This window comes from Odontesthes bonariensis, chromosome 8, assembly GCF_027942865.1.
Source record: "Odontesthes bonariensis isolate fOdoBon6 chromosome 8, fOdoBon6.hap1, whole genome shotgun sequence".
Lineage (NCBI taxonomy): Eukaryota > Metazoa > Chordata > Actinopteri > Atheriniformes > Atherinopsidae > Odontesthes > Odontesthes bonariensis.
Genome location: NC_134513.1, coordinates 6,611,432 through 6,630,087, shown reverse-complemented (window position 1 = coordinate 6,630,087; position 18,656 = coordinate 6,611,432). Strand labels below are relative to the sequence as shown.

At 39.2% G+C, this 18,656-nt stretch overlaps 1 protein-coding gene across 3 annotated transcripts in view; it reads right to left on the bottom strand.

Moving 5' to 3' along the window:
- Positions 1–18,656, bottom strand: part of grm8a (glutamate receptor, metabotropic 8a) — a 250,435-nt gene that overhangs the window by 36,564 nt on the left and 195,215 nt on the right. For all 3 annotated transcript variants that reach the window (XM_075471477.1, XM_075471475.1, XM_075471476.1), the window contains exon 7: positions 15,939–16,139. In XM_075471477.1, the coding sequence (XP_075327592.1) occupies positions 15,939–16,139 (201 nt within the window). The remainder of the gene's footprint in view (positions 1–15,938; positions 16,140–18,656) is intronic.

Sequence of the window (18,656 nt, the reverse complement as noted above, 5' to 3'; positions counted from 1 at the left end):
ACACGTCAACTTTTAAGCAAAAGCCGACTTGAGATTGAGAATGGAAAGATACGGAAAGATATACATCACATGCATCACAAGGCAACTGAAAATATTGAGGTTTTTTGATTTGCTAGAAAAGGGAAAATGCAAAGAGACAGAAGAAAAGTAAAGAGCCCTTGAGGCTAAAAAACAGAGTGTGAGATCAGTTTGCGCAACATTTAAAACATGGCTAAAACAGAAAGAAACAGTCAGGTGAAAATTGACTGTCAACTGTAAAGCCTCAAACCTCCTGCTGGTGTTGGATCCAGAGACGCAGTGAGACAAAAGAAAAACGAAAGGAGGGATGGGCTGACAGAGCAGTAGAGGACAAGCAGAACGGCTGCTAAAAAGCCTGAAGCCTTGCCTTTTTCTCTTTATAAATACGGGTAAATAGCAAGTCTTCATACAAGAAACTAAATGTTTATGAAGGGGAAATGCAAAAACTACACTGCGGCACACATTAATAAAACATGGGTCTGTGCGGGTGTTCTGACTTTGTGCCAAGAGGCTCCCATCTGTGTGCTATGCATCGATAGTGCTAATAGGGGAGAGCAACACAGATCGACAGACAGTTAAAGAAACCCAGAAAGAGAATATGAAATGACAGACTAAAAGTGATAATGAAGCCTGAACTCGTGCCACAGAAACAGTGTCACTTTCACAGCAGTCTCCAGCGGAGGAGGTAACTGAGTCTGAGCAGCTGCTTAATTCTAGTCACTATTCCTTCTCATTTGTCTGTTCGCCTATCGTCCAAATTTTAAAAACATATTAATTCCCTTTTCTTTTTAGATGTTTTCCGAGTTGGTTTCTAATGATTGCTGTAAAACTGCACTAATGCCCAAGACTTCCACGACAGCTGCTTCTCCTTCCTCCTCTCATGTTCAAAGCTGCTCCATACCCTCTCCTTTTTACCTTCTGGCTTTGCTTCATCCCTCTGCTCACCAACTGTAGAACTAGCTTTCCCCTCCTGTTCTTCATACATTTTCAAATCAATAACTTTACATCCTCAATTTGTATATCCATCCATGTATCTGAATGATCTCTCCTTGCAGCATTTCTGTTCTTACTGTGCCTCGTCTAAAGAGCAAAAAAATAAATAAAAAGAGCTTCAGAGAAAAACTTGATGAAAAAGCATGAGTGAAAAACAAAAAAAAGGTTCTATAAGATGTATTTACTAAACAGTCCTTGTATATGAGAATAAAACACTTTACTTCGGTGATATGTAGATGGAGAAGAGGAGGGCCAGAGCAGAGAGACTGTGAAGCAAGGGGAAAAAAAAAAAAAAAAGGTATTTTAGTGACCTTTTAGTATTTTAAATGACATACTTTACATGGACACACAAAACACCCAGGCAAGCTTTCTACAGCAATCTCAAGTAATTACAGACAACTCATTTGGGAAGCCAATATCTGTGTCATGATCTGCAGTCTCAATGAAAATAGGATGGAGAAAAGAATAATGAGGAGTAAAACAAGAGGGAGAGGGCAGTAAAGTTGATCAAAAGAGACAAAACAGCCTGAAAGGGGGTAGAAATACAATTTAGAGGGAATGAGAGCGAGGGAGAGGAGAAACAAACAAACGAGAAACAATGAGTTACATGACAATGCCTGGCAGAAGAAAATGCTGGGAAACAAATTATAAAAGAGAGAGCCTAGGTTGTGCTGAAACCAATATTAGACTTATTTAGTACATCTATTGGTTTTCAAATGACTGTTGTGTGCAAATACACGAGAAACACAAAACACTTTTCTTAGCTTTCATACACACAAGAACACAAATAATGGAATTATTATATCATACCCTGCCTCACTGAAATTAGCAAAAAACTACTCTTCAAAATGGAAAAATAAAGATTTTAAATAATAGAATGTGCATTATATACTCTACTTTTCAATATATATATACATGCATACATACACAAACAGGGCATCAGGGTCACTATGGTGGCTTGTAAAGGTTTGGGAGTCCCTTGTTAAGTTTCTTTTACCGTGAAAGGGATTAATCGATCTCCAAATATGTTCAAAAATAAAGCTTGAACATGACCCTGAACTCTTTATGAAATATTGAAGCATTTCAAAGGAAAGGAATGCCATACAAAAAGCTTCTGTCAACCCCAACAATATTTGAGCTTTCAGAACTTTTAAGGTTGAAGGCTTTAAACAGCCTTAGGGCCATGGTGTGTTCACAATCTAATGTAATCCTATGTAAAGGAGGAAAAAAAAAAAAAAGACAGGAAAAAGTCATTGAAAACTCCGACAAAAAATAAATAAACAAAAAAACTCTCAATCATAAAACTTTGTCCCAACATTCCAACACTATTTCATCCTGTGGCCTAAACTTGTGCCGTTATGTCAAAGCCCAGGGCATCTCAAAGGTGTCCTTTGGCACCACAAGATAAAATGCTCCAGTGTCTGAGTGTTCACTTGAGCAAAATCCACATGACTTTGATCCATGAAAGCCACGGTCAAGGTCGAGTTGGGAGTTTCATTTACAAATATCCACATGCTTGGTTTCTACTTCCTTTTCTCTCACTGCTTGGTACAGTATGGGTATCAAAAATACTGGTTAGGTTGTGTTGGTTTGGTTTATGATACATTGCTTCACAACATTAATCCACAGTGTTTGATAAATTATTAAGATGAGGCTTGGAAGACCAAGAAACTTCTTGAGAGTTGCTCAAAGGATGGCTACCAAGTCAGGGTTTGACCTTTAATGTAATCAGACAAAAGACTACGAACCGGTGGAACACTGTTCAAACGCATAACGCTACATGAATATTACCCTAATGGGAAAATAATCAGAAGAAAACACTTGCATCCTCACCACAAATTAGTATAATGTCAAGAGCTTTCAAATGAAAATCAAAACCATTCTGATGCATTTTGAAAACAAGTCAAGTGGACTGATGAGTAAGATAGAAATGTTTGGGCTGTAATGAGCTGTTAACAGCCAGCGGCAGGGAATGTTTTTTGTGTAGATGAAAGAAAGAGTTCATACAAAAACCAGCGAACGTTACATAATCTGGAAAGAAAAGCTGAAGATCAAAGAAGATGGCTTCAACAATGATGATCCTTTAACATCAAAATCAACAGTAGACTAGTTAAAGAGGCATAAGCGAAGGTTTTGCCACAGATTCTGAACTAAACATCAGTGAAAAGCTGTGGAAACGCATCAAAATAGCAGATCCTAAGATAGCTCATGAATCTCTCAGAAAAAGGACAAATCTCCCAACAAAGAATGAAAGACTCAGATGTTTTCAAAAAGTATTTTTACAAGCTGTAAAATCAGCCAAAGCGCATGTTGGTGAATACTGACCAAAACTAAACTTTTGCCGAGGGGTATTTTTTCCTCTGTTGGCACTTTATGATAAGGCTTGAAGTAACATGAGGGCATCTTTATGCTTACATCCCCAGAGAATGAGGTAATCTTTTTATATTTGCTCCTTAACATACATTTTGACCTGCAAAGGCATATATATGCATGGCGCTGTATCTCTTAAAACTTGATCTTTGTACATCACCTTTCATTGTCAACAGCTCTTCCATCAATTTATCCATGAATCCACCCATTAACGTATTTTATTCATGCTATAGCATAGCAGGACAGCACAAACTTGGTATTAAAATAAAAATATTCAGAGGATATGGACAATTATATCCGTCAGCTTAATGCTGCCCTGCCAGCTGATTAGAAGTGCTTCCAATTTCCCAAAGGGCTGAGATAATCATACGGTTAAATCTAATCTTTGTCAACAACACATTCCTGACAAAAAAAATATATATGCAGTGTCTGAAAAAAAAAAAGAAATGCAGAAGTAAGTTTTAGTGTTGTTTTTTTTATCTTTCCTGTCTATCATTTCCTAAACTCAATTAAATTCCAATTCGACAATGTTGTTGCGTCCGTGTGGACACGTGTGTGTCTACTGTATATAATTTGGCTCGTCTGATTGCTGTCATATCTACTCTAATCTCACTGTTTACTTATCTGAAATTATGCACCGCAAATCATCCTATTGCAAAAACAGCCCACTGTGGTGTCAAGATAGCCTAGAAATCTAGCGGCCGCAAATGGAATTTGCTCCGGGGCTAGTCTAGTCACTTGCGCTCGTTTTGCAACGTTCCAAATCAAAACTTGATCGAGCCAATCAAATCGTAAGGAGCGGGGTCCGAGGCCGGGCTACATAGTGACGACAGAGGTGCGACGTTTCAGTGTGTAGTTCCAGAGAGAGGTAAAAAAAAAAAAAAAAAAGTCCCAGAGAGAGGTAAACAATGGCTGCGCCCGGCGAACAGGCTTATATAACAGCTATATTGCCTTCCATTAGCTAGCTCTCTTTAGATTTATAGGGAAACGAAGTAAACTTACATCTGAGAGCAATCCCCAGTCAATTGCGAGCATGATGTACCGAAGATGGCGGGCCGAACGGCCAAACCGGAAGTGCGTTGCTCACTGCGGCTAGCTTTAGTAGCGACAAATTCGTGGGAACAAAATTGTAAATAGCTTGTCAGATTTTCAACACCTTGGGCGTCTAAATGACTACTTTCTCGCCTAAAAATGTTTCAAATGTTGCTAAAGTTATATATTTACAGAGTTTATAGCTTAAGAGTAATCAGCTTTTCAGGCCATAGACTACTGACCACGATGTATATTCCGTCGCGTTGACTACGTAAAACTTCTTCATCGCTCTGATTGGTTGTTGCGCTATCCTATTGCGTGGCGTTAAACTTGACAGACAGCCGTTTATCCCGCCCACACTGCTATCCAGCGGCACTAGACCCCTGTACAGCTTTTTGCTGTACGGGTCTGGCTTGCTAGGCTAGTGTCAAGAGGCAATATAATTCTGAGAAGACAATGACTAGACCAACAATTCACGGTTGATTACAGCCTATATGTCCACTCCAACTCCCAACGCTGTTGCTCTCTCACCATGTGCACTGTATTCAACAATGCTACTGCAGTCTACAACAGCAAATCTAAGGACCTTATTGAGTGGTGTGAACTGTAAAAGTGCAATATCTCAGAAAAAACACTAGCTTAAAAACAATCCACTGCTCACTTCCTACTGTTCCTAAGTAGGCATCAAGAAGTAAGAAGATTTTGTGTCAATATGCGGATTTCTGTTTATGTCTGTGAGACAGATACAGAAAAAGGGCACCGTAAAGAGACCTACATGGAAAGTTGGCAGAGAACCATAATGTATTGTTTCAAACGTGGTATCACCTGACAGTTAGGTTACATATGAGATCATTTGAAGAAACTGTTTGAAATATAAGAAAAAACTATAATTCGTTTAAAGTGGGATGTGGAGATGCCTGTCCCTAAAGTATAAAGCTCGAACCAGAAAATGATCATAAAGTACAGTAGTTCAGAACAGGGAACATCATAATGAGTTAGAAAAATCAGTCTGACAGTTTTCGTTAAAAATACATGGTAAATCTCAAATTGTTAACTTGCTCTTTCAGTTGGTATACACATTAAAAATGTAGGATGTTTTGACCTTATTAACATCAGGAATTCTAGTAGGCTGTATTTCTGAAATTTAAGCTGAGGACAGGCAGCTCGGATGATTGCCTAAAAATCTAAGTCCATACTTAATACACTAAAAAAAACAAAGAAATCATATTCTTTTTAGGAACTTTCTCATTATATGTGGGTTACCTTGATCTTTAAGGCTACATCGCTGTGAAGTGACAGCGTTTTCTAAGCTTTCAATGTGCAGCTCACCATGTGTGTCTTTGTGTGGTTGAGTCACTCAAACACACCCCCTCTGAAAGACTAGGTTATTCTTTGGGTCTTTATTAATTATTAGCTTTTATTTCTTTTCTGTTGCTATCAAACTGTTTCTGTAGCATTCAATTGACTATAACATTTCCCTGTGTTGCTGCAAGTGAAATATACATGTTTTATCTAGTCCCGATTCATTTTATTGTTACATTTAGCCTTTTATTTTCTTTTACTCAAATCTTTTTTAACAATTAGAAGCTCAACCTGTGTTTTATTTTTTCAAATTTGCTTTTATTGTGATTGTATGTAGCTGTAAAGCACTTTAAATTGCCTTGTGTACAAATTGTGCTCTACAAATAAACTCGCCTTGGCTTCATTCGTCATGTTTTTATCATGATTCTTGTTGAAGTACTTTGAATGACTCTTGTTTAAAGAGGGCTATATGAATAAAGTTTTGATTGATTGCTTCCCAGACCAAAGAAAGCTTAGCATCACTTATTTTTCTGTACACCTGCCCGATTTATTTCTCTCAACACAGATATGCTCAAATCTTTTCAGGCCATTTCGGTCTCAGTCATCTCTTTCCTAATTTCTTTTGAGTCATGCGGGCTATAACACAAAATTCATTCTTGTCAATCTTGTCTTGTAGTTTCTTGCTTGTTTAGGTCATCAAAACAAAGTAAAGATGATACATCCCAGTCAGGCCATCCTTTCTGTGTCTTTCCCTTTGTTTGAAGGTTACTAAGCTCTTGGAGTATTTGACGTCTCTATTTTTTACTCTTGTTATGCACTGGGGTTATCGCCATTTTTCTTTCCTTGACAAATGAATAGGCTGCAAATGACTCTTCCTTCTCTCCTTATTTCCTGTTAGCTGTTACTGGTAAAGCAAACTTCATTCTTCTTTTCTTTTCTTTCCTGACAACTTTTTCCATTGTTTCTGCACTTTCTTGGTCTCTCTTACCAACAAGCTTTCACATTTCTCCAAGTCAGTAGCCCATCTTTTTATTCTATCTTCTAATTTAGTCTCCTTTCCACTTGCTAAAGCCATCATCAGTAACCCTATCTGTTACTTTCTTCTCTTGTTCCCTTTTCAAAATAATGCCTTGGTTCGTTCTCCAATTTTGTCATGGTCTTGCTTTCTTCCTGAGGTCATAATGAACAGGTGAATTTTATCACCCCAGCTGGAGAGTCCCCTCATCACTGCATTCCCTTCCTATTTCTGTGTATCCCCAGGGTTATTCAGTCAGGTATACAGATCATCATCTCAAAGTCAAGTCTCTAATTAGTACAAGCTAGTTCCAGCGGGAATGTCCATCTTGTCTCTCAGTAGGAGATATTATACAGCAGTGAACACAATTTCTTCGCAAGACAAAGCACACACACAGAAACAGAAACACACGCACACATACATCTGCATAGAGCGTGAAAATCTAAAACCTCTAATTTTTGGTTTTCTGTCTCTTTCCCCCATTTTCCTTTTGCATTGCTTTGCGATTCTTTTATCATGAGAGACGCGTTTTTTTTTAGACTTTGCTGATTTCGTGCACAATTAACATCCATGTACAATTAAGCTCTTGCAGGCAATAATGATCGTAAATTCCAGTCAAAGAATGTGTGACCTCACGTCCTAATAATTGCAACGACGCAATGTGTCAAAGTGTCAAAATCACGGCTTTGAAAGATTTTTCTAACCTCAGCAAACGATGTTATTGCTAAAACGCGACCTGGAGGTGACAAAACTCATTAAGTAAAGTGCTGTCATGGTATTGACTGAATATAAACCAGAAATGAAAAAACAATTGAATCTGGGAGTAGAAAATGCTTCCCACTGTTGAAAAAGACTGCGTATAATTTCAGCAAGCAAAGTTTGTTACTTGTTAAAGTCACAGTTACACTTTAGAATGACACTTGTGCCAATAAGAAAACACAGAAGGCCCATGGACTGGTTTGGATAAGACTTGTTTTTGGGCAGTTTCTGAATCTGATACTAAATCAACTTTTTTTGGCTTCCTCAAATAAAATGATTGCAATATTTTTATGTGTTAGCAAGGTGATTACATTAGAATTCAACGTTAGATATGATCTTGCATCTGTGAAAGGGGGCAGTTAATCACAGATGTGCCCGATTTGACAACTATCGCCCTTATTTCTTATTTCACACTGTGATTGCCATTTGTCATCCACCGTAGAAGTTACATTGCGTTGACTCAAGCCAACAAAGTATCCAATAAAGACAAGTTTGATTTAATTCTACATTTTATATATCGGTGGTACGACATGACCTCTATTTCCATACGTATATTGATTTGCATTTGTTTAAGATTCCCTTACTCATTATGTTGGTATGTGTTGTGCATTAGTCTGTGTTTGGCTGCAAAAGTTTTATATGAATGAATGTGAGTGTTTTCCTGGATAAGCCAATAAACTCACCAACAAATAAAAGCTGGACAGCATGGTGTGCCACTGCAGCTCCAGGGTCAGATTTCTTATTGTTCATCTCATTTGCTCTGCAATGCACCACCCTCTGTAGTGTGTATGCGTAGTGAATCTGGTAAGGTTGACACTTATTTTGAAGATTTGTTGCTTATAAATATATATTACCTGAATTCATCGAGAATAATAGGCTAAAACCATTAAAAGTATTCAACATACTGTTTCCCGCTAATGCCATATCAAGCACCGTCTGTCTGAACCATGAAAACGAAGAGGAATTATCCAACTTTGTTTGGGGCTTAGGGCACATCCTAAGCTGACTAAAGTCAGTGGTAGGTGGGGTAGCCTGCCTTTCCCAACTCTTTCTGTGATCTGATTGTTACCACTTTCCCTCACTATAACAACTGTCTTGCCAGTAACCTCAACACTGAAAATGGAAAGTTCTAGCTAAGATGTGGATGATGCAAACAGTAGTGTGTACAGTTGAATGGCAGTAGAGATCTACAAAGACAACCTTTACAACATTAACAGATAAGCACTTGCAAGTTTTTGAACTGCTGTAAGGCAAAAAAAATGTCTTTTCAAGCAATTTTTAAATATTAAATAAATGGGAACAAGCTGAAGCATTTTCCCCAATAACAGAAATAATAATGGGTTCAGACAGATCACTTCCTACTTCTGACATCAGTGAGATAAAAGATTTGACACAAGGATTAGTGAATGTTGCATTAATGATGAGGAAGTCTGGTTATATTTGGGCACCACAGCTACTTGATTAACATTAGGAAAAAGATAACGCATCGGCTTAAAATATACCCCTTCATATTGTCAACTGTACACCCTTCATATATGAGGTGTTGCTTAGTCAGACCCATTATTTATTTTGAAGTACAATTTAGAATCCTCTCCTCTCCTTGTCACACTTTTTTTTTTTTGTTTGTTTTTTGGGGGCTTTTTATGCCTTTAATGGACAGGACAGTTGGAGAGAGACAGGAAGCAGGGGGCAGAGAGAGGGGGAAGACATGCAGCAAAGAGCAGTCCGGTGCCGGATTCGAACCGGGGCCCGCTGCATCAAGGACTGTAGCCTCTGTACATGGGGCGGCTGCTTAACCCACTACGCCACCGACCGCCCCGTCACACTTGTTAAACTGTCAGATTAGACTTTGTAAGTTTGGTTGGCTTATTGCAGATCCAGCCCGGAAACAAGTGCCCTAACTACTAGAAATCACCCCCCATCTCACTCTGTCTGGTTCTCTTCTATAGCTGGTCGAAATGTGACTTGGCATGTAGCCAACATGAGCAGAGAGAATCAATGTTCCAGCAAACTAGTTATTTTCTGCTTGTCCTTTTATGTGAAACGAAAAAGAGTTAGAGTTAACCTCTACATTTAGTTCTTATCTTCTTTAGTGTCATCAGTGTCATGTCGCCCTAAAAAGGACAGACACCACCACTCAGCAGACCTCACAGGTCTTCTTCTGCCTCTAACACAAGCACAGCCTCAGACATTTCAAACTCACAAAACTACAAAACAGAAAAGCACGCAGAACAAAAGAGGATATTACATCTGAGTACTAAAAACTGTGATTAGAAGACAAACAGGTTCATATAATATTTCTGCTGAGGAAAACAGAGCCTTAAAGGCCTACAGAAAGGTGATTTTTTGCACAAAACTGAAATAGCAGATCGATTCCTTATATACCATGGAATTTTTTTATGATTTTAAAATAATTTTAGGCCCCTGGATAGTCCTGATTAGACCCAATAAACTATCACCACATTTGACTCGAATTTGGCAAACTGGAACGACAGGTGCGTGACGTCACGAGTGCCAGCTGCTGGAACAACCCCCAGTAGTTCTAGTAGCGAAGCCAGCAGTTTGCCAGACCTGGACAGCTTCTTCACGGCAAATTTCGATGTGTGCCGCGGGACGTCGCTTGGAAATATAAAACGTTGGGTTCAGTGCAGTTTTTATTGCGAGTAGATGTACGAAGTGCGTGTGTTGTCCTCAGCACCAGCAGCTCACACCACCGGGGACAGAGGAAGCAGAGAGACCTGCGGTCGGACAGGAATCCACCTGGCGGAGAGCGAACACACTCTCCGCCAGGTGGAGAGTGGAAATCAGCCGGCAGAGCGATCATGTCCACGTCGGGGCTCTTGATGATCGCTCTGCCGGCTGATTTCAGGGCAACCATCCCGCGGTGTGTCCGCTCTCCGCCAGGTGGATTCCCCCTGAGTGTCCGCACCGCAGGGAGCTGAACACGGCGGGATGGCTCCGGCTGATTTCACCAGAGAGGAGGCAGGCGGACAGGGAGGCACAGACACAAGTTCCGACCGCAGGTCTCTCTGCTTCCTCTGTCCCCGCAACATTTGAAACTTTTCAGGTGAGAAAGTAGTCGTTTAGATCCCCAACGTGTTGAAAACCTGACAAAATACCGGCTGTTTACCATTTTGTTCCGACGAATTCGGCGCTGCTAAAGCTAGCCGCAGTGAGCAACGCACTTCCGGTTATTTTGACAAAATAAAATACCCGTTGCCTTTTATCATAGGGAAAGCCATTACGTGCTGTTGTTTTGAAAACAGGAAGTGAACCTACCCTCGTTGTAGCTAGCTTGAAACTGCGGTTTTGACAGGAAATGCCGGGTTGCCACCGTCCTGCAGTGCTTCTGTCTCGGCTTGTATGGTGTCGCGGGGCAACTGATTTGTCACTCACAAAACAAGTTGAATTGTCGCTAGATTCAGGCAGATTGAGCCCGAAAGTCGCTAGATTATTTTTTTTTGTTGCCAGAGATGGCCAAAAGTCGCTAAATCTAGCTAAATTGGCAACACTGAGGCAGCCAGGAAAAACCATGGCACTTGTGACGTCACACGGAAGCCCCGCCCCCAGTCTGGAATTCCAGGAAGGTTTCCTAGCGGCAAATTCAAAATCGCAAATTTCATGCGTTTATGAAATGTTTTGGTGTAGAGTCCAATGATCATTATTGTTCCTCTGTGTATGTATTATCATTATGTATTGGGTGTAGTGTCAGCTTTCTGTAGGCCTTTAATACCCACCCACTTGGGCTTCTTTTGCGAATTTGCTGTAGAACTTTATGTCAAACCAGGACAGTGAAAAGAAAATCATAGTTTGCAAGCTGGAAGAGCAATAATTTGAGGTGAACAACCAACTGCTCTCTGTGGAAAAATTCAACATAAAGAGATTTATTTCTAAATAAGTTGATAAGGGTGAACAAAAGACTGCAAATATATTATTTTCTTGTAGATTTACTACAACTGATGTTAATTTTGTATCAAATGGTGCCAGTGGGGCTCTTGTGTAATGTGCATCCTCTGCCAGGGCCAATGATTAATTTTTTATAAACTTTAAGGAAATTATCCACATCCATATCAATATATCATAGCATTATTTCACAACAATCCACTTTTTACACCTCACAGCAAATTCTGGCCTTCAGAATAACAAGAATTGGACTCATTTAGGAGTTTAAAACGGAACTCTCCTTTTCTTGCACAAGATATTCTGCACATAGTGAAATGTAACTCCAAAGGAAATTTGTTTCAAACTTAATTCTTTACCCATTTTGGTTTGCAGCTTGTGTTTGTTTTATATCTTTTATATCTTGTTGCAACTGATGACCAGCTCTTCCCTGTAAACCAGCATGAAATGAAACTTGGACCTAAACTTGGACAAACATCAGTAGCATGTTAATAACCCCTGTGTTTGTCTTCACTCATGGTTTCACAGCTCCAATACTGAAGCTAACATTTAAGCTACAACTAGTGCATAACTCTGCATACTCAGAACACTTCTATAAAAGCTTAATAATAAATGCTACACTTTAAGAGGAAAATAATAAACTTCAACTATCTTTTTTTAGACTTGTTTTCCCAATTTCAGATTTATGAACTTGAGAAATGTGTTATTTTTCATGAAATATGGCAAAGATTTGTGCAGTCTTGCTGACGGACAAGTTTCATTTAACACAACTTCCGCCAGTTTCCCGTCTCTTCTGGTAACAGCAGTAGCTACTGAAATGTGCAACCAAAATATAGAAAAAAATAATCCCAAATGTTGGCAGAGCTTTGTCTTTTACAGACTTTTCATGTAAACAGTAATAATTACAGCACCAAATTAGTTCCCCTTCAACACGAACCAAAATCACAATCCATTCAATAGATGTTTCTTTGTTGCATTGCAAACATTACTGGATGCACATGCAACCAGGGTGGTGGAACCACAAGCAGGTTCGAGATTACAATAAATAAACATGCCTCACCATTTCGATTCTTGTTGACTCAGTAATCAAATAAACAATGAAGTGATATCATGAATTTCTGTCTTACAATTCAAGTTTTAAATATTTCTGTGGAATCTAACCTGGTTTTTGACATCGATTCTGTGTTTCTGCTTTCCTTATTTGATAATATCAGCAGCATGATAGTAACATTAGTTTCTCTGAGTTCAATTCGTGAAAATGGTCACAAGTTCCATGTTACAACCTGTCATATTAAACAGGGATTACACCCACGAAAACTTACTGTACACGACATGAGAGCCCACTAGCTTAGTCTGGGACATTGACTGGCACTGGTTACACTTACAGTATTGACTTTGATCAGATCCCAACACTATTCTTTACAACAAATGAATTGACATTTATAAGGAAAAAATTAGATGGCTTGATATCGCCAATATATATCATTGAGAACCCCACTGTGTGTATACAAATCGTTAGTGGTACGTAATTATAGTTTCAGTGTTTTTGTCAGATATAAAGTTTGTCTTGTGATCAGAGTTTTGCATTTTGTGATACAAAATTGGTTCTGCAGAGACTTCACTGCCTTTGGGCTTTCTCAGACCCCAGTCCTCTCTTTTACCAGGCAGGTTACGCAGTCTTTGTCCGCTCTTGGCAAAGGACTGTGATCCCCTCTGATTAATGAACAATTAGCATCTGTCTATTGTGTGGGTTGGTACAGTTAACTGCCTTGTCAGCTCTACTCTGGAATATGACTCTGTCAAACAAAGAGGGATAAGCACTGCTTTTTACATCCTCGCTGCAAACACCTCTGAGATGACAATGCACACAAACCAGTCTTCTAATGCACAACCTTTCATGCATCAATTGCTTGTTCAACCCCTGTCTTGTATGCCATGTGGTGTTTTCCACTGTTCTAAATCCTTCCCATTTCCAGGGCATACTTTCATATGTCGCTCTCAGTCACAAATGGTTAAGGTTAGCACTTAAAACTACATGACCAGGGTAAGGGTTTGAAAAATGCCTATTTTTTTAACAGCTTCCACATTTTATTGTACTGCACGTGGGTTTCATGTGATGCTGACCTGCACAAAAAACAACAGCCTGGAGATATGTTTCCATTTAACAATTCTAAACCTTGAATTAACACTAAATAATCAACATGTGAACAAATGTTTACATCACATTTTTCTAGTGAGACCAGGCGATCTTTCTACATCCTCACTTTAAATGTTCTTTAGTAAAAGGAGGGGGAGACATGTTCACAGCTAACTTTCTTTGATTGTAAGACCTTTGCATATTCAACAGAGATAGATATAGCGTATGTGAAACAGTAAATATGTTTGTAGTCATATGTTCATAACATTCAAAAATATCGTGTGATAGGTGCTCTTATCCAGAGCTTTCTATGAGAAGTTGTCACCAGCTTATGAAACAGCTTGACAGCTAGTCATTAAACCTCTCATATCATTTTAACACCATCTCATCTAGTTTTTTATTCTATTGGATCTCTTGCAGCTCACCCTGTATAGGACACCCTCCAGTGATTGAGACGGGTTCAGTGATTCATCTGAGGATTCAGTTTGTGACCTTGAGTTTATGGGATGATTTCTCTCGCCTCTAGGCCAGCAATAACTGAGAAACACACCTGAGCCCAAACCTGCTGCACAAGTATGAAAGAGCAATCAGCGCCTCCCTATGAACGGTTCTCTGACACTTCTAGAAATGACTGACACAGATAGCTCAGGAAACAACAAAGGCTGACACATATTTTGTGCACATTCTCACACAGACAGTCATGCAATTTTAATCTTACCCCAAATCAGACAAGTTTTCCTGTAACCCGCACAATACAACACCCTTTCAGAATGCTTTCCTGCTCTCCAACTCATCAGATATTATGTATTCCACACAATACCGGGCAGAGGAACACAGGAAATGAAATGGAGGTACAGACGCATCGGGGGGAAAAGAGATTAATAAGATTAATAATAAGAGAGTAATATTATTCACTCACTTAAAACAGTCAACAGTCCAGAAAGAGAGGGAAATTAATGGCTGGGTGCTACAAAGTGACACAAGTCCAGATAATGGGTTTGGTGAAAATAGCTAGATTAATGTAATTTTAAAAGTGAAATGCAACATGACATGTTTTTAAAGGGATTATGCAAATTAGAGGAGGAGTAGGGTTTAGTATTGTGGCAAAAAAGCTCACGATGTCAAGTCAAAATAAAAGCAGCAAGAAAGGCTTAATTCAAAATACAATGTTTCCATTTCAACTGTACAAACCTGGAATGCCATTACACCATAAAATACATCTGATACACACCAAATCAGCCCTAACATAATAATAAACTGCCGGGTAAAACGAGTAACACTGCTCATCTTGTTATAATGCAATATTCTGCTGGGAAAACCTGCATCCAGACCAGTTGCATTTGTCAGACAAATACTGGCAGCATAAAGAGGAGTTTCCTTAGATTTAGACAGGTGGTCATATTTTATAGCTGATTAATAGGAAGGAATTATTTGTTCTTTCAAATGAATCCAGAAAAAAACAGTTTTGTTGAGCATAATAGTTGTTAGATTGTTCGGATTTCCAGACTGTGACAGCTTGATCCCATTTTGTGAATTTGCATTCTTTATGATGATAATTTAGAATTTTCCTCACGGGGGATGAATTAAGTATTTTATATTCTATTCTATAAAGAGAGAAATGGCTTTGTATGAAACTTCCTCCTCCTCCTCCGTTTTGCTACTGCCCTACATCTCAATATTTGAGAGAATTATTTTGATTTTAAAAAAGTTTTCAGAAGCACTCAAATTAAATTGAGTTTGAAAGTCTAAGGAATGTTGTTTCATTATAGCTGAGCCCTGACATAAAAAGAAAAGAAAGAAATCTAAAAGATCCATGCTCTTTGTGCTATAATGCACCACACTCTGCACTAAATTATGATGTTTTATATCTCATCAGTCTACCCCTTTCTTTATTTACTCTTGTATTTAGTTGAATATAAAATAAATATAAAAGATTTCTTGGATAATACACAATCTGTCTTAAGAAAGGTGGGGCTGCAAAATTTTGCACAGGTACTGGTATCTGAAAATACATTAGTTTGAAGCCCTGCCATTTCCTTCACTGTAGTTACACAGACATTCTTTTTAACAGGTCATTTGCTCCGTCTGGAAGCACTGATGCCAGGTTAAACAGACTTGGAAAAAGTAGAAACGTGAAGACTCGGTGGACATGGAGGTTAAAAGGTAAGACAGATGTAAGTTAACTAACTTAGTAGATTTTGCTTAGCAAGACGACATGTTTTCTGCAATTGTGTGCCACATGTACCCACAGATCTTTGCTTGCATTCTCAGTAGGATGTTTCTGAATGTTTTTGACAGCATTTGAATACATTTACATCCATGTGCCTCGTAAATTTCAGCATTTTTGCTATGATCTGCAAGCATGTTCAATCTCTGTCAGAATTTTTCTTCAGAACAACAAGCGAAACTCACCAGTGAAATTGACAGCACGAATGTGGCTGAGCAGCTCTTTGCCATCAATGTTGGCCATGCGTGGGCAGAGGCCTGGGTACCCGTAGCAGAGCTCCCGGTGCATGCGATGGAGAGCGTGTGCCATCGCGTAGACCGCGTCCATCACAAACTGAACCTTCCCCTCTTGCTCATAACTGGAATCCCGACCAACTTTTTCTAAACCTGTAGGTTAAACAGGAAAAGTAGTTAAAGGTAAAGCATATCAGAGAAAACTATTTCCATACATATTTCCCCTCGGGGATTAATAAAGTATAATTGATTGATTGATTGATGATTTTGAGACACAATCAAGGTAGGGAAAGCTCAAGAGTGTAAACAACTGAGCAATGACTGAAAAAGCTTTACTGCACCAGGACCAAAAGTAACAGAGAAAAGTGGGCCGAGTGACTCAGCCAGAGGTGAAAGAGGTAAAAAATACCAGAAGGTATAAAAATGGAAAGTGGGGTTAGGTAAGAAATAACTAAAGACATACAATAGAGAGAAAGAGATGAAACTGCGTTAGACAGGTTGACCAGCGGACGGGCAGCAGAGCACTCAGCCCAACAATGACAAATAACTCCTCTCAGTCCGTTCTCGCCCTGGTAGCAAAGTTGCAGGAAAAAGAACAACATGTTCCTTCTAAACATCTTCTGAACTACTTGATAATGGCATTTCTGTGTATGAGGGAATGGTCACAAAGTGTTTGAGGGGACAAAATAAAAAAAACACTTCATACTCTTTCAGACCCATGCTGCACAGCAATTTGTCCGAAGAATTTGGTTTTACCGTCTTAAAGAAAAGACTATACTTGTGTTTGTAAGGTATTTCTTCTTTATCTAAATATTAGAAGCATTTGGATCTTCTTTAATGTGCTTTGTGTTCTTGGTCCTTTCTCTTAGCTTATTTCTGCAGCCCAATTAATTACTGCAGAGCGAAGTTTATCCAACAAAAATGAACATTTGCATTTGGCCTACATGCAGAACATACACTTGAAAGCACAAACTCAAACTCCCTGTATTCCACTGACACACAAAAGTACTGTACAGGACACACAGAAACACAAATAACCTCCCAACCTCCCCGCTTTATTGAGGCCTTAATGTAATAACTCATTGGCATAATGGGAGAATGAAGAAAGAGCGAGTGGAAAATAAAACCTCTTTGATGCATTAAGATGGAAATCAGTTACTGAGTGCAACATTCAATTTTTGGTTTTCATCAGAAAGTTCAGAGTGGAGCCACTGAGCGTTTGTTGTGATTACTTTATGTTTCACTTCCCCCTCATTCTATCATGTTCCCTCTTTAAATCCTCTCCTCCATCTCATTCTTCCCTTTACTGCATCTCTCCTCACCCATTACATACAAGTGGCAGTCACCTTCGGGCGACACAAACTGAATCCAAACCCATCTGGGCTGAGTTGAATTAACAAGACCAGAGGCACACTGGATCAATATGAGCACCCATAAGGAATTAATGAGGTCCTGAGGATGAAATCCAATCCACTGTTATAGAGGGCTGTCTGGTGCTTTGTATGCACGTCCGTATTTGTGAGCACCAACAGGAAGTTGGATGTCAGAGCTGCATGCGTGTCATGAAAGAAAAGTACTGTAATGTGCGCTTCAGAGCATTCAGGGGAAAGTACAACTGCTACAGAATACTTTCTCCTCCACTGCTCCACGTTTCTCATGCCTGTTTGCACACGCTCCATCATACTAGTCCCCAGTAAAACCACACACTCCCAGCCTGTCAAATCATTTAAACCTGTGGCTATTCATTTTATAACTGCACATTACACACTAAAGCAGGTTGCTTTCAGGAAACACAATATTGATTTTGTGTGCACATATAAGGGAGAGTGAAACAGGGCCACAGTTTGATGATCACACAAGAGCTGCCTCAAGCATCAGATGGAAACTGGGAGACTAAACTAAGCGAGTTATTGCCATGAATCCCACGTGAAAAAGTAAGTTGTTGCTCGCTTGCCAACACAACGTTATGTGCATTACGGCCTTTAATTTGATATTTAATTAGAAATCCAGCTGCACAAATAACACTGACCTTTGTTTGGACAGAAAAAGCATGCACTTTGTGGCTAACCACCTGCTCAACATTCAAATTTACACACATTCACACCTGAGCAGTTACTAAAAGGAAGCTTTTCCCAATAGCATCGGAAATGCTGTCCACAAGTCCTCGCAGCCAATGCTGCATTCAATTGAGTACAATATTCATACATATTTCTCATTAATTTTGAAAATTGAAATTTAATTTCTAACTCATCCAGAAAACATTACAACAGAACGTCTGAGATTGTGTTTCGTTGTAGCGTTTTCTGTTTTTAGTCTTAACTGAGCTTTGTTTTTGTGTTTTAGAGCAACTGTCCTTCGCACTCTGACTCATATGTGTCATACTATATAACTAAGACCTCAAAGTGTGACTCAGGCGTACAACGCTCTTTATAATACTATTCCATTATATGAAAATCACTATGCAGGCTACCTGCACATACAGTCCCCGTAAAAAGTGTGATGAGATGGTCAACTTGGCTCTAAGTATGCCCATTTATGCCATTACAGTATTAGGTGCAAAGTAGGCTTAAATACCTACCCAACTATGTCATGGAGCTCCAATTTCAGACCCATCATGAAAATGCTGATCAAACTGTTACACAGTCTGACTCCACAATTCAGTCCAACATT